Here is a 21,121-nt window from a genome sequence, read left to right on the forward strand (position 1 = left end):
GACACTTCCTCAAGTTTCTTCCCTTCTATGGATTCTTCTTCAGGCAAAGAAAAAAAGGTGAAAGAATTTGTGTAATAGTTAGGCTTTCAGGAAAAGGTCAACCATCCATATCAAGGTCCTAGCTATGGGCACTGTACTAGAAAGCACTTCAGAGTGGTTTGAGTTAAAGAAGCATTTCAGAATATTAATAATGAACAAGAGTTGAAAACAATGAATGTGCGTGGAGGCGGAATATTCCCATTTCGGGTAACCAATTTCACCCTCCTACTTAGCCACTCAGTCTCCCACTGACCCTTCTACGGTCCATGGAGGAAAACAAGTTGCTTCAGGAGAAGACTGAGGATGACTCTGCATTAGTAGCTCAGCTCAGGAATGCAGTTTAGACTGTGCCCGCTTCTTACTCTCTCCTAATTCAAATTGCATGGTCTCTGCACGTGAATGAGATTTGTCCGAAACATACTCCAGCCACTATCGTGTATTCAGTTTATAAGGACCAGACATGAGCTAAACTGAAGTAAAATCCTGAAATGCACAAAGTGTGGCTGCTGGGTCCTCAGCACCAGCTGTTTCACTCCACAAACCCATTCCTGCTGAGTTGCGCTACTCACTAATGCAGGGATAAATGACTAAGTTAGGTACTGAATCACCTTTAGGGTGTTCAGTTCCCCAGTCTCTGCCTGCTTCAGGAGGAGCTTAGGGTAAGCCTAGCCACCGAACTCAGGCTTCTCAAACTCAACACTGGAAGCAGGGAGTGGAAATACTTCTCTTCTCCCATCTGTGTCTGTGTTTACAAATAAGACTCCCACACAACTGAGGAGTCCTTCCTCCTTTAATTAAATTGATGAGTTGACCATGGTGAGCGGCTACACCGAAACTTTTAACTTCTTATGAATTCATGATATAAGCAGCCTCTCTGCTTGACCATTTCTTTAAATACTCATGCAAAAGCTAGGATTACTTGATGCTTTTCTCTCTTTCATGCAGGCTTATAATGACCTTAAAAGCATTAACTGAATGTGAGGTCACAGAATTGCTTTAGCTGCGGATCAGTTGCTTAATAACAGTTTTCTCAGAGTCATGTAATCATGCAGGCTGTAAGGCTCAAGTGATTCTTTCATTTTCTGCCTACATATTAATGGATTTAACCACTCCTATGCACAAAAAGGAAAAATGAGTTAATGGGAGATTTTCAGTACTTGGGTTTACAGTGTCCAAAACATACAGAGAAGCATGTAGCTGCAAAATTAATCAGCTATTTCTTTAACTACTTAAGAAATCAAATGCTGTTTGAAAGTCAAACATCAATATAGTCACCTTTTATATAGTCAAGCAGGATTTCACAGTGTTTTACCATTACTAATTAATGGCTTGTCTTTGACTATATCTTAAGTCAATTATACAAGTTTACAGGTTGCAGTAGGCAAAAGCTAATAAATTTATTTTTAGTCATAATTTTTAATGGATAAAGATTTAGTCTGATTATAAAGTGAACTTTCTCCTGATGAAATATTAAATGTTCCATAAAAGCAAAATATTTGATTTTGACATTACTGTGGTACAGCCTGTCTTTTTTAGTGTCAGAAATATTTATGATTTTAAATAGGACAATGCATGGGTAAAATATTTTAAAAAAATTGCAAAACTAACAATATATGTTCCTGCCTCATAATAAACAATTGTTGAATGATTTTTATTAAAATTAGCTCTCAAGTGATGACAGTTAATAAATGCATAGTTCTATTATGCATGCTAAATTCATCATTCCAAAAACTTAAAAGCAGATAGATCAAAACAACGGAGATAAAGAAGTCACAAAGACAAAATACAGCAACACCAGTAAATGACAGGGAAATAATTCAGACTTAAAAATGACTTATTATTTAGTAACTCGTAACAACAATTTATAGAACTAAATTAGAGGCAAATCAGAGTCTTTCTGATGTTTTAGATATGCAATTTCTCAGTGCATATAGTTTGATCATACAGCGGAGGAATTCACATTACAAAGTCCCCTTCAAAAAAGCAAAACCCACAGTTTCTCTATGTTTCTGCGTCCAGGATACACTTATTCATGGGTAATGAATGAATGAAAAAAAAGGGTATAAAATTCATTTCTTAAGCTATTTTAATTAAAGCCCCTAAACATTTATTCAGTAACTGGAGAAGTTAGACTGTACAGACAGCGTGCTGTGTTTCTACGTATGTTTCATGTATGCCCAGACCTTATCTGCACTGAACCACACCAATACTGGATTTAATGGGCTTTGTGCCCTTTACTGTAATCACTCTATTGGCTCTTTGACGTTGCATAGGTTTGGTGTGATGATGGAAAGAGTTGCTTCCACCACGTACTTTCACCTCTGCTTCTAAAAGGTGAAGGGCAAAACTTTTCATCGAGGAGCAGTTTATCTTTAATTAGGAGAAATATAATTAGGCATTATCACCTAATTGCTATTACTGATGGAGAAAGTCATATTTCCACAAGTAGTGACCCATGCCGTATTATCACTCTGCTGTTTACTGCATAATGAATCTGTATTTGTGTTTGGCAGCTAGCCAGCAAAAATAAAAAGGTAATCAACATGCTTCTCTGCAGTCCGGTCATCAAAGTCACTGACTTCACAGATGAGTAAATAACAAAGTCAAGTTGTGATGTCCTAACAGAAACCCTTCTTTAGGAATAACTATCTCCTCCGTCAAGACATCAAATGATACTTGAAATAACCATATACAAAAAAGCTTTGCAAAATAGATTAGAAGAACTGTGCTATACATCTGGTGTTGAGTTAAAAAACAGTTTAATGTCTCAAGGCACCACCACGGTAGAATTTTATACCTGCAAGTAATCATCTAATACACTATTATACAGTTAAGATAATGTATTAATAAATAGCTTGTGCAAGTTTGGGAAGCAATCTATAAAGGAATGTTAGATATACAGTAGGCACATACTATAATACAAGTAAAAAACAAAATTCCTAGAAAAAGCATGCTGAGCACCTTTTGGTATAGGTTGAGTTTCTTATTCTAAACACTATGGAAATCTTAACTTACAAAAGGTAAAACTGAAATCTTATAGTAACTGCTTATTTAAACTGATTTTCCTGGGTATTTTCCTCTATGTCACAGGATTACTCTTAGGGACAGAGGACTCTGGTACTGGCTGTAAAGGGCTATCTTGCTCATTCAGTTGTGCGTTCAAGTTTTCAGAAGTTAGGAGAGAAGAATTGAAGACTATTTCACTTAAGTCTGATTTTATGGATACGAGATGTGGTTCTTGAAAACTTAACGGTTCTTCTACTAACACCTGTGTATTTTCTCGTGTCATTCCCATATCTGACGGTGACTTTCGTTTCATTCTTGTGTATGATTTGTCTAAGTTCTCCATGCCTTGGTCAGTTTTCTGAAATCGCCCGAAGAACCAGATGAAGAAACCAAACAAAGCAAAAGCCAGCAAACTTGGAATAAAAGCCAGGCATTTGACATCAAGGCTAGAGCCTGTGAATCTGCTGTGCAAGAACATGTCTCCTTCAGCATAGGTCCGGTTGGTCAACGGGTTAGTGTTATTTGATCTCCACTCCCAAGATAACTTAGTTCTATTGAGGTCCTTCAAGCTTTCTGAGTCCTTCACTGTGTAGATCTTCTGTCCAGGACCGATATATTGACCATATTCATGAGGTTTGTAAAATATTTGGTTCTTCCACATATTCAGATCCAAGATTAAAACAAGGAAGATAATTCCATAGTTAAACCATTTGCCTGTTTGGAAAAAGAAAGTTCTGTCATCTAACATATCCATTTCAGAAGCAGTACAAATGCAGTCACATGTAAAAGTTACTCAGAGAAAAAATAATCCTTTTTTTATTAATCTGTAAAGCAAAGTTGTAATAAAATTTCCACCATAGTCAGATTTATGCTGAATATCCCTTAGCATTTCAGAATTAGGTCTGGGCACATAATAAAATAATTTTGTAATGCAAGCACAGCAGCATATCAGTTGAATTCACATTGCAGTTTGTAGATGACCTGTTGATTAGACCTGTAGGTGATGTGGTGGTATAGATCAAAAAGCCTAAAAAAGCATTAATTGCAAGGCTTAGAAAATATTCACATGGAAATTCTCCATGAAAAGGCACTATTTGATAGAACTGTTTATATGCCAGGAATGACTGAAGTGACTGAGGTTTTGGGGGTTGGTAATTATGTAAATTTTAAGAGTATATACATACTTTGTTTGGCATACCAACCATGGCGCACAGACATAATCAGGTGGGGACAATTGCATAAAATGTGATTTAGAGATATTATACCCTCAAGAAATAGCAAGGGCTGACTGTAGTCTTGGGAGGGTAGTCAGCTTAGCTTTTCCTATAGTCTGCGTAATGAGAAACTCCTCCAGGGATTGACTCATAGCCTAACATTAAGCTCCTGCGATTCTGGAGGAGGAAACCTTTCTCCTTTTATTATTTAAAATTAGTCTTTTGTATGCTTCCTACAGGCATCCAAAAGACATTAAAGATAACTTGATGCAATTGCAAAGTTGGTCCAGCTTTGAGTAGGGTTGTGGAACAGATGAACTCCAGGTGTTCCTTCTAACCAAATTATTCTAAGAATACACAAAACAAACTATACTATTTTCATAGTCAAAGCATCTCTTACATTCTAGGTGGGCATACGTTAAGATCTTACCTGTGCAGTGATGACTGGCACTACACAGGAACCCAGCAAATCTACATGTCAGCATTATGTAGAAGGACATTCATGGAGGATTGGTCCTGTTGGTGATGAATTATATTTGTCTATACTGGAATCATATTTAAATATGTTTCAAGTGAAAAAGAAAATGAAAGTATCAGAGTACCTATCAAACCACTTATGTCATCGGCTTGGGAAAGAATAAATGGATTCCTGTTCCTGAAAGTCTGTGTTCAAATGGTACGACCAGAATGCTTCAGGAGGGTAAGGACAGTAATTCCTTGCATTTCAGCAATTGTATTTAATAGTCCTCTTCAGTCTAGATTATACTTAGACTGAAAATGAACAAGAATGTTCATTTTCTTTTGTTACTGTTGCTATCCAGAAATCAACAGCACTGAAAAGACCTTGCAGCTATTCCTGTTCACATAATCCGTGAATAACTCCTCTATCTTTTTTTTCTGTGTTTTCATCAATATTATAATGGACCCGTTAAATAAAATTATGGTTTTAGAAGCTTTTCACCACATTTTACAATATGTAAGTTCCTTAAATCAACACCAAGACACTGAAAATGATGTTAAAATATGAAATACAATAACAAACAATACACTCCCTTTTGATGCTGTTTCCTGTGGATTTCTGCCCTGCATTTCCTGTGTTTCTCTCCAACAGAATAACCCTAGCTTCCCCGTCACATATGACCTTTCAACAGACAGGGACAGAATGTATCTTGCATAGTGTGTGTTGATGGGCTGGCTGGGACACATATATTCACTGATCAGTTGGCTGCTGTCAACCAGAACATAATAGCCGACTTCTCCCTGCTTTTTCCTCAGCGGGGCACTAACGTAGATGAGTCTCCTTTACCTAACCACCATTTCTTAGGACACAGTGTTAATGTCACTATTTTTCAGATTCCCACCCTCTGAAAAACGTTTTTGAAACTGGCCCCGGGTTCAAAAGTTATTTGATGCTGACTGAGTGTTGGATAGAGAGTGAGAGCAATCCACACAGAGAACAGGATCACGTAATTCTCATTTCCTTAGGAAAATAGGCTAAACGCAAATGACAATGAAACAAATATTAGAACCATTGTCTGTTTATCTATGGCCAGTTTGAAAGAAAACACGATTTACTGCATTCAAACCTTGCTTTTTGTGTTATGGTTGTTCTCTTGGGCACTTTTTGAAACAATAATCTGTCATCAAATATTACTCTGCGTCTCAACCAGAAAGCTGTTTCAAGCAGAAAGCAACCGCTTGCTGCATTGCCCCAAAATTAATTCCCTAAGCCATACTCTTTTCCCAGGAAAATGCATTATAAGCTCATCCAAAAAGACCTTCCACTTCTTTTGTTATTGGCTTCATCAAAATATGATCTGTGGTACTTTGCGTTTCTGTAGAGCCAAGACAGGTGACTTTCCAGAGAGGTCTGTGAGACCCTAAGGATAGTAGGAAGGGGAAAAACTCATGTAAGACCAGTATTGCTCTTTCCCTTCAGCTGGACATGGCAAGAGTGAAGATGTGGAGGGAGAAAACAGACAATTGAAAGGTTAAAATAGGAAGCACAGCGAGATGGGGACATTATTGAGATGGCCTTTATAAAGGCCAAAAGACACTGTTATGATTTTCTAGATTGTAGGTTTCAGGTATGACTGACAAAGGAATCTTAGACATTGCCATGCTGAGCTATGACTTACCTCCTCTTTAGGCATAATGGCACCTAGTAGATTTCACACCAATCGCATTGCCCTAAATGCGACATGTGCAGAGCAAGCCACCTAAGGAGTAGGACTTGAGATGGAAGCTTGCAGCTGGTGAAGAAGTTGACTAAGAAGCTAGCAGAAAACACTGCAAATGCTGGATAGAGGTAGACTGTTGCTTGATCTCAGGCTTCATGTAGTATCTATCCTACATTGTGGTTTCTTAATTGTGAATCTTTTCTAAGATGGATCTGTCTAAAAAAGGCTTCACCCTCATGTTAAGAATTTGAGTGCTCACCTGATACAAAAGAGATTCCTGTCGCATAAAAAGCATGAACTTGAAGCTCCCTCACTCAGCTCCTCAACAGAGCTAGGCAGGCAGGAGCACAGCCCATAGCTCTGCTGTTGGGATCTTTGGGTCAGCGTGGGCTATAAAGGGTGCTTAGATAAACAGCTTCAATGCAGAAACCCCAGTTAATTAAGATGAACTGCAACCTAAGTGGCAGTTAGTTGCCTGAGACTTGCCTGTATTCTACAGTGGATCTTCTCAAAACTCCTTACATTTCTCATTTCTAGACAATTTTTCCATCTTCTGCGTCACTGTCATGCTCGATGAGCTCTGTGATTTTTCCTTTTATTTTGAACACTGTTGTCACCAGAAGCAAACACTGTATATGAGTAACAGTCTTGCTAAAACCATATATGAACACAATGACATCTTCCTACACCTACTCAGTACTCCCTGTAGCCAAGGGCTGCGTTAATCTCCTTAGACACAAAATGACTGGGAGTTAGTGCTGTCTTGGTTACTTACTGAAAGTATTTGCCTCTTACTAGAATACAGTGTCCTCTGCTGTCTATCCTTCTTCCAAGACATGTACTTTTCCGCTGTACTAGCACGTGTGATAGCCAAATAAGCCCATTTTACCAAGGAATCCTCCTAGATCAGTGATAAACATGTTCGAAGCAGACTGAATCAAGAGGTCTGACAGCCTCCACTCACAAAATATCTATTTGATGGTAATTCCCCATGACAAGTAATTTTTGAGATTTATAATACTGACCAAGCTTTAACATTACACATGTGTATAATCTATGTATATGAAATGATTATATATTGCACCTTAATTTTAGCATAATGCTTTTTAAAGCAAACTTTAAGTCATATATCAAGCTTATATAGGAAATAAACTTGGTAAATTAGAAGTCACTCCTGACCTCTCATCTTGCACATAAACAAGCTCAGGCTTAGAGTATTGCGAAGAGTCAGAATAAATATATTATGAAGCTATAGGTATTCATTTTCTTAAAAAACATATTTATAATTTATTTTACAGCACTTCAAATTTAATTACAGATTAAAGGTGATAAGGGAATATGGAGTCCCACATTATGAAGTCATTTATTTTGTCTCTTAACCAGTTTCCGTAGGGTCAGTACCACTCCTGCCCTACTGTTGGTTGTACTCCAGTGGTCTGTACGGCCAAGAATACTGGTGTGTACCTGGCACCATTTAGCCCTTCTTGAAGCTGGTGGAGTTTTCATAGACACAATTTGAAATGGAAGGATGTAGTAAGATCAGCTCTCAAGACTGGAAGGCTAGTCAATCACTTCCCCAAAGAATTATACCCAGACTCTTCAATGAAGTTACAATGAAGAAAATTAGAAGTTAAAACAGTCTCTGTCATTCAGCCACGCACTACCTAAAAGTGGACCTGGCTGATGACTGAAGTTCTTACGTGCTACACATGACATTTGGGGAGTCAGGAATCTGGTTTGGTGTATTGGGAAATGTGGTGCAATATTGAAATCTGATTCAATAAAGATCCCCCAAAAGAAAAAATGGAGGCATGTAGCTAGACGAGCATATTCTGGATGTCTCTGTTAGTCTGTGATGCAGAATGTGACACCTTTTTCTAGGCTTTGTAGCCTACAATCATCATTTGGGGATGAAAACTTGATCTCTATTTTCAGGGAAAGCATGGCTGTTGAGGACGACTGTATCCTCATGGCTTGGGCACTCACCAGATGGGAAACCTTGACGCTACAACTGTCTCCACTTACGGCAGTTTGGACCTGCACCGTAGGACCATGCTCTGAACACCAGCCTCAAACCAGGACAACGGGCCTCTGCTTAGAAACACTCTCCCCTCCCTGCTGAAGCTGAACAACAAACGTGCACTGCATGTGAATGCCAGGGCCTTTCTTGTGGTGAAAAAGGTATGGATTTTTCTTCTTCCAGAAAGGCACCTATTTCTGCCAGATGAACATGATGTTTGGGCAGTGCTCATTTTTAAAGAGGCTGATAAAGAGGCTGGGGTTGGACTAGATTACCTTTAAAGGTCCCTTCCAACCCAACACATTCCGTGATTCTATGATAAGGCCTACAAGGGGTTCAGCAACTAGTCCACAATCCCCCATGAAACTGATTTGCTGGACAACTGAAGCAGATCCTGCAGGTCCAAATATCCCAAACTAGCTGCTGGTTCTGGAGCATTTTTATTTTTGTATGTCAACTCTGCAACAGAGCAGTCATGTCCGAAAAAATAGAGATCTTATGTAGAAGCCAGTCCTCAGCACCTCTCCTGAGGTCAAGAGGAGGTGTGAAAATCCCACTTATTAAGGCCTCAAGTGGCCTCATGCTGTGCAACTGCAGCCAGTCTAGTGTAGGAAATGTTGACTTTAGACTCTTATCTCAATTGCAATTTTTGTCTAAAAACATTCAGGCACCTCTGTAAAACATTCGCATATCTCCAAAACATTTCTTCATATCTTCCGTCACATTAGTGTTATTAGCTACATACATGCATAAAGACCACTCACAGCTGAACTAAGCCGCAAATCCTCTGAGGTTTTTTCACACCTGTGTGCACGGACAGCTTTGTTTTTACCTCTAACCTTTCTATTTTTGCCCATGGGCTCCCTCAGGCTTCCCTGTGTAGGTGATGTTTGGCCTGAATTTAGACACGCTTTTGGTTTAACTCCACGAGCCAGCCACGCTAGGCACTTACCCGCCGTGAAGGTGGTGATTTCTCCTTTGGGTGGAAGGGCACTCTGGCTAGATCAGCACTCAGAAACACATTTATAAACAGCCAGAAAAATCTCCCATCTGTTCTGATACCCAAACCTGAACATTTCCTATTTGAAACTTATCCACCCACTTGACAGCAGATGCTCTTGGATCTCCAGTGCTGCTATTAAAGGGTACCAGTCAGGCCCCCTAGTGCCTTTTAACCATGCAAGAATCTGAAGTAACAAAATTTACTTTTAAGTTTTACAAATTTCCCTGGGTATTATAGAAACTAGGATAGATTATGTATTTTCATAAAAAGCAGCCCAAGAAGGAAAACACACACATTGCAGTGAACCATCTGTCAAGGGAAATCCAGATGAGTTAAGCAGATGCAGGAATTCAAGTTATTTTTGATGTTCATAGATAAAAGCAGCTACCAAAACAGGATAAAAATATTTAATACTAAGTAGATGCTTGCTAGGAGTTCCTAGACGCAAAGAAATTTTAGTAAACCACGGTACTCAGTTACCAGTAAAAATAAAATATGCTTTTGATAGTAAATTTAAAATTACACCGAAGAATATCAGCTGCAGGCTGCAGATGTTAATTCAACATTACTGCCAACTTACAGTACTCAGAAATCACAAGTCAGGCCTCAGAAAGTATGTTATTAGTTTGAAGTAGCAAGATGGGTTAAAAATAATACACTTAGTACTGTTTTATTTATCTGCTTTTTTAGACATGGAGTTATGCAGAAGCAACACTTCGTCTGTGCAATCATGAGCTTTATTTTAAAAAATATAAAAGCTGAAATTCTCATGTAGTCACTGAAGTCAGCAGCCAAGACTTTAAGAAAAAATAGCGAAAAAACCCAACCAAAACAAAAAAAAACAACCGTCTTAAGACTTGTGACAAAATCAGGAGACCTGGCAACACAGATCATGTAACTGTGAAATCCTTCATCTGTACAGCTCTTGCATGAAGCCATTAAGCACACACCAACAGGAAGGTGGTTTGAAGTCCTTTACTCCTCTGAATGTCCCTTTACTGCTTCTTTGTGGGACCGTTGCTCATTAGAGCAACACAGCACCGAATAGGTCTCCTCAGGGGAGTCCTAGGGCTGCCCAATTTATATCAATCAACAGCGACCAAAACTGATTGTAAAAGAACTTATGGAAAATAAAAATTGCCAGGAAAAATATGGTAAATGGTACTTTAGCCATGCTTTCTTTCTCCTTGCTGTTTGGGAGAAAAGGGTTTATGGTTTCTGCAAATCAGGGCACAGGTCATGGATTTACAGCCTGACTTCATCCCTATAGCAAGTACTAAAATAAATGATATTCAGGCCTTAATCTTCTTTTCCTGCTTGTTACTAAAAGAAGTCCCATGGTTAAATTTAACATTCTGGATCCCATGTATTAAACAGGGCTTAAATACAGCAGGCCTCCTGCCATTATCAATGTCCTACCCCCATGTCATCTGCTGCAGTTGCATTTGCGCATCACTCTCCACCCTTATTTCAGATTGGATTAGATTCATCTTGTCATATATATATTGAACCACTTCTTTCTTTTATCAGCTCCTTGATTTGAGCAGAAAATTACAAGTATCTACACATCCACACAACTACTAGAGCTTGAAAATGATCCAAGATGATACCCTAACCTAAGACAAGAACTGATGGCGAGAACAGATGGTTCAAGCAAAACTTACCCAAAGGGAGGTTCTTGTGCCATGTGTTATGGCTGTTTATTAGATCTCCTAAAGGGTGGTGCAGCACCGAGATAGAACAGGCAGTCTGTAGACAGACTATGTGATGTGCAGTCAAATGGATTGATTTGTCTAGTGAATCTAATAAATGGATCTGGTTAATGCTAGGCAGGGAAAAATATTCCTCAGCCCCTATTCATTAGTTCATCCTCATTAAAAGAACGCCTTCTTGCCAGAAAATCAGAAAGGCCTCCAGTCGTCTCTGCAGAAGACTCTACAACGCATAAATATTGCTTTATGTCGGTTGGTCTGTTTTCAAACAGCAGCACTGCCAGCAGTTGTATTTCTGATCCCTAATTTATGTTCTTTGCTGTTGCTTATTCTTTGCTCTTCCCTGATTGTCATCAATATCCCTGTCTTTTCTGCAATGCCAAACTGTTCTTTGCTTTTCAGTCCCTCTTCTATCACCCATTGTTTTTCATCTACATTAATTAAATCCTGAGTTTCTGTATGATAGCACAGCCAACCCTGTCATGCCTCAGTCATTGTTCATACACATCTGCGTACCCATTCCACTACTTCTCCTTATACAATGAAATAACTGCAGGGCACCTGGGAACCTTGTGGGACTGAGCCCCTCCAAATTCATGCTCTAGTCTTGAGCACTAAGAAAAAAAATATTTTTCACTATCCCTGAATACTCTACCTATTATTGACATCAAATATTTGATGTTTATACTCTTTTTTTTTTCCCTCTCTCTTTTTTCTCACTTGGGAGAGAAAAATGTGTTCATGTACACATCCCATCTCTCACCCTACACCTTCTAGTCACTGACCATGAGATTTACTTCATTCTGTTCCACAAACCCCCAGTGGCTCAAATGGTCTCACTCAGATGTGTCCCAGCCCTTCTTTCTTCTTGCTGGCTGTCTGTTCTCTCTCAGTATTCCAGCAGGTCACCTACATCCAATTTCGAAAAACTTTCCATCCCCCCATGCGTACTTCCTACTGGCCCACTTGCCTTTCCTCATTCAACAGCCAGCAGGTAACTTTTGCACTCATTTTCTCTTCTTTTCTAGCTTTTAACCTGATCTCTCAGATTTCTGCCTTTTTTGCTGAAAATGCCTTTTCTGAGGCCTCAGTCAGCCTATCTCGACTGAGTCCTGGGTTCATCATTCTTTCTTCCTTGGCACATTTTCTTCGCTTGGCTTTTGCTGCCTGGTGAGCTTGTGACTCACCTGCTAGCTCTTGGCCTTACCTTTGTATCATCTCTGAATGCTCCTTTTGTCCCTGCTCTGCAGGAGTTTCATATGGCTGTGTCATTGGACGCTCTCATCTATCTTACTCCTGTACAGTATCATGTGCTGTGATTGTTTACATTAGCGGTTAAAGACCCCTATCAATTCACACCTGCATTCTTTTGCTATCCATTATTATCCATCTCTTCCAATATAGAGGAACTATGCTCCTTGTGCTTAGCCTGAAGGTAAAATCAAAATATTTATTCCTATTTAAACTTCTTCTCTTTTTCATTCCCTACTGTTATTAAAATAATGTCTCACAGTATGCAAGGATCAGGTACTTTTTATCTATATGTACCATCCATTTGAATAACTGCAATTCTATTTTATTTAATGTTATTTAACTGTCTGCTTCTGGTTAGATGGCTGATGGGAGTACGCGTATGAGTGGCCTTTGCCAGATGAGAATGACCGAAGTTATGAAAAGATATTAGCATAAATCATAGCAAAGGCATCCGAACACATAAGAGATTTGAAAATGAAATAAGCCGCTAATTCCCCTGGAGAGTAATTTTAGATAAAAGATCTCTGAAGCTACAAAAGGTATTACTTAGTGTCACAAGAAGTTGCTGAAATCCATAAAAAACAGCAGGGCTCGCTGATTCATAAGACACAGGTTCTTCATTTCCCCGAGATGTTTATGTATGGATGATATGGATACAGACAAATACACAGATAGAAAAATAGTAATCCGGGACACACACCCACACACAAAAAGTATGTGGTTAAGAACATGTTAGCATATATCTATTACACAGAAGCAGTTCACTGTGTGACTGTGTCACAATCTGTAAGATTACATACCTGTTATATGTATGTGATATTCCTCTTTGAAGATCTTTTGGAAATAGGGTACTTTGAACTGCATGTGAGCAGATGGCAAGCCTGGAAGATTCACTTCAACATCACCCATAAAATGTGGAAACTCCCAGTCCTGTTAAAAAAAAGAAAAGTAAGAGCCTAAAGAAAAGCTTTCTCAGTATAGTTTTGCCCTTTAAAATGGCTTAAATTAATAAAAGGGAAAGATTCTATTTTTAAGCCTCCCATTATTGGATTTTCTTACTTTAAGTTTGACTGAGCCACTTGAAATAGAATACCTTGTTTATATTAGATATTACAATACGATTTTTACTTCAGCTCCATGTAATTATGTGTTTAAAAGTTTGCTTCAGAATGACAATATTGAACCCACTGTACCAGCTGATAGTACAAAATAGTGTAAGCATACAAATACCTACATAGCAGTCTTGCAATATTGGTTACAACTTCTGTTCCTAATTTGGCAAACTGTTTACAGGAGAGAAATTGTCAAAGGAGGCCTGACCGCTTGAAACCTTTCATATATTTGTATTGTACTTGTTCAATTATAGGCTGTTTTCAGTATTTGGCCTTAGCACATCTAAATAAACACTCCCTGCAAGTGCAGGCCCTTCAGCATAATCTGTCTGAATCAATCCAAACGCAGTTTTCTCCTCTGCTGTATTTCAGCTGACAAGGTAATGCTGAAATGTAGAAGCTCTTACCTATTATTATGCATATTTTAGTAGCATGTGCTAAGCCAGCTGAGGAGGAGCGGCATTTAAAGGAATTTTTTCACTTGGTTATCTGCACCCACCATTGGTCACTCGAAAATGGGCATAATAGCATGGCTCATTACAGCCAAAACTGAAAGTCTAGCAATAGTGGTAGAATCAGTACAATCACTGCCTGAGTGGTTACTCTGTGCGCTGCAAGCTGTTGGTGATCTGCTGCTAAAAACATACTGGCCCTGTTCCCATGCATACACCTGGATTTGTATCCCACCAGCTACTGCAACAAGCACTTGAATTGCTAAAAGTAAGATAAAGGAATCTGAAATGTGAGGAGCTCTGTGACTTGTGCTTCCTTCACGTGAAAACCACTCCAGCACAGCCACCTCCCCAAGAGAACCAATTCCAATTCTTTTCAGTTTTATAAGTCTGGAAAGTTTCCTACCAGGGTAATGAAAAAAAAAAAATTATTCAAAACTAAGAATTGCCTCTGAAAGATAAATCACTATATACGACTTAACTTCCAAGAATTGCTAAGCAGCTCCAACATTTTCTACAGTGGAAGGGAAATGGAAGAGTTTTATCAGCAGGGAATAGCATAGCCCAAACACTAATAGCAGCTGATTTGTGCTAACGCATCATGATACTGAGTTAAATGGATTAACAGGAGCACAAGCAAGGAGAAAACCTGACCCTCTGTACCTGGTTCTCAATGTCCACAGGGATACAGAAAGTGCCAACTTACAGATGCAGAAGATGAGAGAAATGAGGATGCTCTCCTTTTCCCTTATCGCTAATGCAATGCATGCACTCCTGGTCACGAGGTATGGTAATAACTGCCCAGCTGCACAATCCCTTACGCTGCATCTGAAACCATCCCCTTGCAGTCAGCAGACATTCAAAAAGTGCCCAAAGATAAAAAAATTTATGAGTGTATGCTCTCAGTTCACAGTATCTAATATACATCTCTGGAGTTGTGTCTCATGTTAATTCATACATACTCTTACCCAGGAATAAATAGGGAGAAATACATTACGTATTCCTGAAGATAAACAAATGGAGAGCTGTGGACTCCGCATTAGAAATAAGGAAACATGGAACCATAAATCCAGCGTCCTGCTCTTGCCTTGCCCCAATGCTCCTACAGTGCCTTTTGCTGATTTACAGACAATTTGTACAGAATTTTGTATTGGACTGTGTCTTTGCATCTGAGTTTTATAAAAAAGTTCAGCATTTTTACTGATCTGTATGAATATTACCTGATAATGAGTAACTAGAATGCCAGTTCTGTCAGATGTGCAATTTACTGTATTATTTGTCTCAGCAAATGACTACTGAGACTGGAAAATATTCCATAAAACAAAAGCAAAACAGAGAGATCCAACCCCAACAGTGTGCTACTATTTGTATTATAACAGACAGGTGAGTAGAGAGCCCATTAGAAAAATAACATTTGACACTCCAAACTACGGCTACCTTTCACATGTACATTATTTCACATTTTCTACACATATACCCCATACTGCAAAGCATGCCTTAATTGTATCATGACCTCTATTACCCTGTCGCCCCACGGGATGGTATTGCCATTGCTAGTAACAGGTCCCAGGCTTTGTACTGAGTTTGCAAGGTCTCAGGACCGAGGCTCGTCAGGCTTGTCCTGTCTGAACTGTTCATGACCTGCCCACAGCTTTGCTTTACCTGGTTCAGCCACAACAGCAACATTTCTAATTGACCAGGTGGCTACCGCTATGTTGTTTTGTTTTGGTTTTTTTTTTTCCCTCCTTTGTATGGTACCACCACAGTTTTACAGCTTTAACACTATTATGTAGTATACCAAAATACCGGCCTGGTAGGATAGCAGCGGCATGGGGAAAGGGAGACACGGGATGCAGCACAGAGGAGGGCAGACAGGGGATGATAAGAGATGGGCACTGGCTGGCACTGGACACCCCACAGCTATAAACAACTCACCAGTGGTCAGCTAAAGAGATACAGACCTGGGGCCGGACAAAACTGCTCTTAGGGGTAACAAGGAGAACAAAGAAGTGTCTAACATACGTGAAAGGCGCTGGGTATAATAAACTTGGCTGTAATGTGGAGCTTCAGATCAGTGAAGAAAAAGCAAGATCTAAAAGTGTTTTAGCAAACACAAAAATGACCTCAAGTAGATCCTAGAGTGAGAAAAAAGAAACCATCAAGATGAACATCATATCCCTCCCAGCAAAGGATGCCAGATGCCAATGACACACCGTAATGCCCCCACTGACCCCCACCAGACTGAAACTGCCCATTTCAGGACCCTCAGGAGCAGGGGGAGGGTGACCAAAACACCAGGAAAACAGAAGAAACTAAGAAGTGTCTGTATAACAATTTTGACATCATGATGATTATTATTATTACTGAAACTTTTTCTGCACAGAAGTATTATTTTCTGTAATAATTAGAACTCAACTAATAATGATTCTTCAATTACACTGTTAAAATTTAAATTGCACTAATAATAAATTCTTGGCTTTATGTATAAGGTGTTTCTTCCTTGGCCATAAATAGTGTTTGGAGTGTAACACCTCTGCCAGCTTGATTATAAAATCTGTTGCTTAAGAACAATCCCACTGGAAATAACGAAACAAAATAAAACAACAACAAAATAAAACAAAAGACAATAAAATGCATTTGAAAGCAATATTTTAAAAAAGGAAACTAAAATAATGAGTTAAACCCACTGACTTCCATGAAAGTCACTACAGCCACAGCACTTCGGAAAACGAAGCTTTAATTTAGGCGATTAAGTAGCCTTCAGGGCTTCATTTGGCTCACAGCTTTCATTAAGTGTGAGCGTGTTCTGTCCAGGTAGTGACATTATCTTGTGCGCACACAGCTGTATTAGTATTTTGCAGGAGAAGAGCAGATGACTGTTAACTTTTCGGGCTAATGCCAATATCAGATTGTCAAATCCAAACCCAAAAAAGTGGCCATTTTGCTATCTAGATTCTAAGAAAGTGTTGTCCAAAAATCTTTTGACTGTTACCATTTTTTTCATTACTGACAAACAAAAGACAACTTAATTTTATCCAGAAAACCATTTTTCCAAGAAATTCAAGATGCCTAGTAGGAATAATCTACATCATTTGTTAAGAGGTACACTACTAGTGCAAATGTACAAGTGCATAAAACCAACTGCTTCCTTCTTCGGATCACAGCTCCGGTCTGCATCATGCTGCCATACACAGTATTTTCTCTCCATGGTCTATGCTATCAGTCTGTGCTCACCTCTGGGACGTGAGTGACACACGTTGTGTTCTTTAATTTCTCAGCTCATAATTATGTGAAGTTCACTTGATTAGCGTTAGTCCTTACTGCTGAAGTGTGGGTACTCTGTCGTATCTGGGATCTTATTAGGAACTGGGCCCAAAATACCATATTTACAATATAACTCTACTTGCACAGTTTCAAAAATAAAGCCATACAGACATATTTTTAGCTCATATTTGTATCTCTCATGCTGCCTGAACAGATTGTTTCTTCTTTAGATCCATCAGCACCAAATTTCCAACATTCATCTACTTCAGTGGTTTCCAAACTGGGGGCTCTGCAGCATACCTCCATGCAGCTTAAGAAGAAACCGACCAAGAACCACCAGGCTTAAATCAGCTGCACAGAGGTCTCTAACCTCTCTAACCTAATATTGAGGTGCTGGAGCGAGTGCAGAGGAGGGCAACGAAGCTGGTGAAGGGCCTGCAGAATAAATCTTATGAGGAGCGATTGAAGGAGCTGGGACTGTTTAGTTTGAGGAAGAGGAGGCTGAGGGGAGACCTCATCACTCTACAACTACTTGAAAGGACATTGTAGAGAGGTTGGTGCTGGTCTCTTCTCACAAGTAATTAGTGATAGAACAAGAGGGAATGGGTTCAAGCTGCAGCAGGGTAGGTTTGGGCTGGACATTAGGAAAAAATTCTTCGCAGAAAGAGTGGTCAGACACTGGAATAGGCTGCCCAGGGAGGTGGTGGAGTCACCACCCCTGAATGTGTTTAAGAGTCATTCAGATGTGGTGTTAGGGGATATGGTGTAGGGGAGAACTTTGTAGAGTGGGGTTAATGGTTGGACTCGATGATCCCAAGGGTCTTTTCCAACCTAAATGATTCTATGATTCTATGTGCAAATCAAATGAGGTTACTGCCTCATTTCACTCTACCCATGAGGAAAGGGCAGCCAGAGGATGAATTTAAGATCACTGAGGGGTTCATCCTAGTGTTGCAATGGGCAGAGGGAGCACCTGTGATTGCCACCAGCTACCTCATTAAGCCCAGAGGCACAGACACAACTGGGTGCTGCAAAAGAGGAGATCATGCTATTTCCATTTTCTTCCCTTTGCTTGTAGTTCCCCAAGTCAAACAAATGCACACACTCTCTGCTGCAATGCCAGGTATTGGTTTAAGACAGAATCACAGAATCACAGAATGGTTTGGGTTGGAAGGGACCTTAAAGATCACCTAGTTCCACCCCCCCTGCTATGGGCAGGGACACCTGCCACTAGATCAGGCTGCTCAAAGCCTCGTCCAGCCTGGCCTTGAACACTTCCAGGGATGGGGCATCCACAGCTTCTCTGGGCAACTTGTTCCAGTGCCTCACCACCCTTACAGTGAAGACTTTCTTCCTGATATCCAGGACCACTTTTTGATATCCACAAGACCCTACAATAGAGCTGGTGGCGCTGATTTGGTATCTCTTTAAGTAAAGATATGTTTAGTGATGGTAACTGAGCATCAAAGTCACACTTTCTGGTATGATATGGCTCTTCTCTGCCATCACCTGAGGAAAAGAGAAGGCGCTGCCTGGAGAAGCCTTGTCCTGACCCAGAGCCAGGACCCACAGCGGCTGTGGGGCTCCTGGCCAGCTGCTGGCGAAGCAGCCCAGGGGCATGTTGGCAACACCCAGTGTCCCGGCTGGCTGCAGGAGTGCTCCTTGCCGCTTGGTGTTTTTTATTGCAGGCTCTGGGCCGTGCCTCCCAGCCCTGGAGAACCAGGACCAGGTGCCAGCAGGATTCAGCAAGGTTCATAAGCTGTCTGGGAGGGCGATGCTAGCTCTCAGCAGACCGCATCCCACGCTTCACATACACATGACCCCATGTCTCTCAGCACCAGCACCTTTCCACCCAGGCAAAACTGCCACAGAGAAGGTGGAACTCAGATTAAAAGCTGGTAATGATTAATGGTAAACAAATGTGCCATGCTTTCATCTCTCCTCCTGTCTGAATGTAGCTCGTAGGGTCTTCGGTACACAATAAATATAAAATAACACTAAATATAAAACACTAAAAATAATATAAACACTTCTCAGAGATAATCACGAAAGGAAGAATGCACACTGAATATTTCTGCTTTGAGTAGTGATGATATATGCTGTATTTAATGCTAGGAATACATTTGTACTTTAAACCCCTCAGAATAATAAATAAACAAAAACAGAGGGAAGGAACTGAGAAAATGCATACATGAACATGTATATGTGTGCTTGTTCCAGAAACTGCCTATAGCAGATTGTATTTAATTTATTAAAAATCTTTTAACTTATGAGGTAGAAGACTCCGCATTTTCATGTATCTTTACATCTCTTAGATAGCTTTGTTTCTACTCTCAGAACATGGCAGAGAGGCAGACAGCTAGAGGAAATTTAATGAGAGGCAATGGCTATATATTTTTGTAAGTGTTTGAAGTAGGAAATGAACAGCTGGAATTCAGAGACAAAGGCTCTGTGTGGTCATCCTGACTTCCTCTGCGGTTATCTCTAACTTCACTGCAGTGCTGCAACTTGCAGTGATCTCTACAGTGGAGATCTCTGCAGCTGTGAGCTGCTAAAGTACAAACATCATTTTAATATTTCATTCAAACATACATAAGAAGGGAAGTCAGCAGCCATGACTAGAATTCACTTCCATGCCTGTGAGATCAAATCTACCGCTCAGTTTCTGGCCTCGTGTTCTTTGCCAATACCTTACCTAAAAAGGAAGGAAGCTTGATAGGCACTGCAGTTGTTAGCCCTCACTAAACCAAAAATATACATCTACTCTTAATATTACCACCTGTATACTTGCATGGCTTCAGTGGGGCTACTTAGCTCCCACAGTGAAAGATGACACATTATTTTTCAAAAGACCTCCTGCTTCATGTCGGTACTGTCAGTGCTAATGTATTCATAGTTTTCAAATCCAGAAAGTGTTATTTGATCTGCTCATCTGTTTTGGTTTCACCTGCTTGGATTGTTATTGGCAATAACAATCAAAAAAACCCATCAGGAACTGTGGCACAAAGTCCTTAATTGCAGACACAGCTACACCTTTTATCTCTTAGTCTTGATTTAAAGAATTCAAAATATGGAAAATCCACTTTAACAGTGGAGTAACTGCTTTAGTTGAGCTCCAAGCTGCTGAGACAGAAGACTGAAGTCAGCTTCCAGGACCAGAAATGGGTACAGAAGGACTACCCCTGCACTATATGGCAATGTAAGACATGGACATACCCACAACCTTGCTGTTGTTCTCCATCATCTTTGTGCTTTTCTCCTCCTCAGTCTTTGCTTAGCTTCTTGAAGCTCCTGGCCTTTCTCTAGAACTACCACTGCAAGTCTTGCTCATATTGGAGAAAATGATAATAAGACAGCAATAACTCCCTTCTTGAGAGTTAAAGCAGCATTAAGGCCTCTTTATATGTATGTGCTTGACCTTCAGTGACCTCCTCCATTAAAAAATTATTAGAGAATCATTTAGTTTATTACGCATTTCTGCTTATTTAAAGGCAACAATTCCCAGGCCATTCCGGTCCCAAACAAGCTCTGGGTCTCTGCACTTCGAAGTTACACATTAAAGCATTTTGAGCCTAGACAAAGGGGTGCGTGCACGTGTCCTCAAAACAGTGTTACTGAAATGTCCAAATTGGTATTTAGCTTTTCTGCAGCAAGCTCAACATAATCTCAAAATTTCAGACCACCTAAAATAAGAAATGTTTGCATTTCACTGAAAGACCTATATCTGTATCTATACTCACTGGCAGATGCCTGATTTGTGATAGATGGCACTCCCTCTCTCTCCCCTGTGACTATTGCTTGGGTATCATCCTCTATTCACTCCTCACAACCCGGCAGTGCCTCGATACTGCAGATCTGTTCTGCA

General features: G+C 39.9%; 1 protein-coding gene across 3 annotated transcripts in view; it reads right to left on the minus strand.

Moving 5' to 3' along the window:
- Positions 1 to 239: 239 nt before the first annotated feature.
- TMEM117 (transmembrane protein 117) overlaps positions 240 to 21,121 on the minus strand; it is a 231,914-nt gene continuing 211,032 nt past the window's right edge. Inside the window, exons 5-6 of one of the 3 annotated variants that reach the window (XM_063323110.1) lie at positions 13,229 to 13,358; positions 240 to 3,759 (exon numbers count right to left, since the gene is read on the minus strand). In XM_063323110.1, coding sequence (XP_063179180.1) covers positions 3,119 to 3,759; positions 13,229 to 13,358 — 771 coding nt within the window. In that variant the 3' untranslated portion in view covers positions 240 to 3,118. The remainder of the gene's footprint in view (positions 3,760 to 13,228; positions 13,359 to 21,121) is intronic. The other 2 variants (XM_063323108.1, XM_063323109.1) reach the window with 2 other exon arrangements.

This window comes from Chroicocephalus ridibundus, chromosome 1 (assembly GCF_963924245.1).
Source record: "Chroicocephalus ridibundus chromosome 1, bChrRid1.1, whole genome shotgun sequence".
Taxonomy (NCBI): Eukaryota; Metazoa; Chordata; class Aves; order Charadriiformes; family Laridae; genus Chroicocephalus; species Chroicocephalus ridibundus.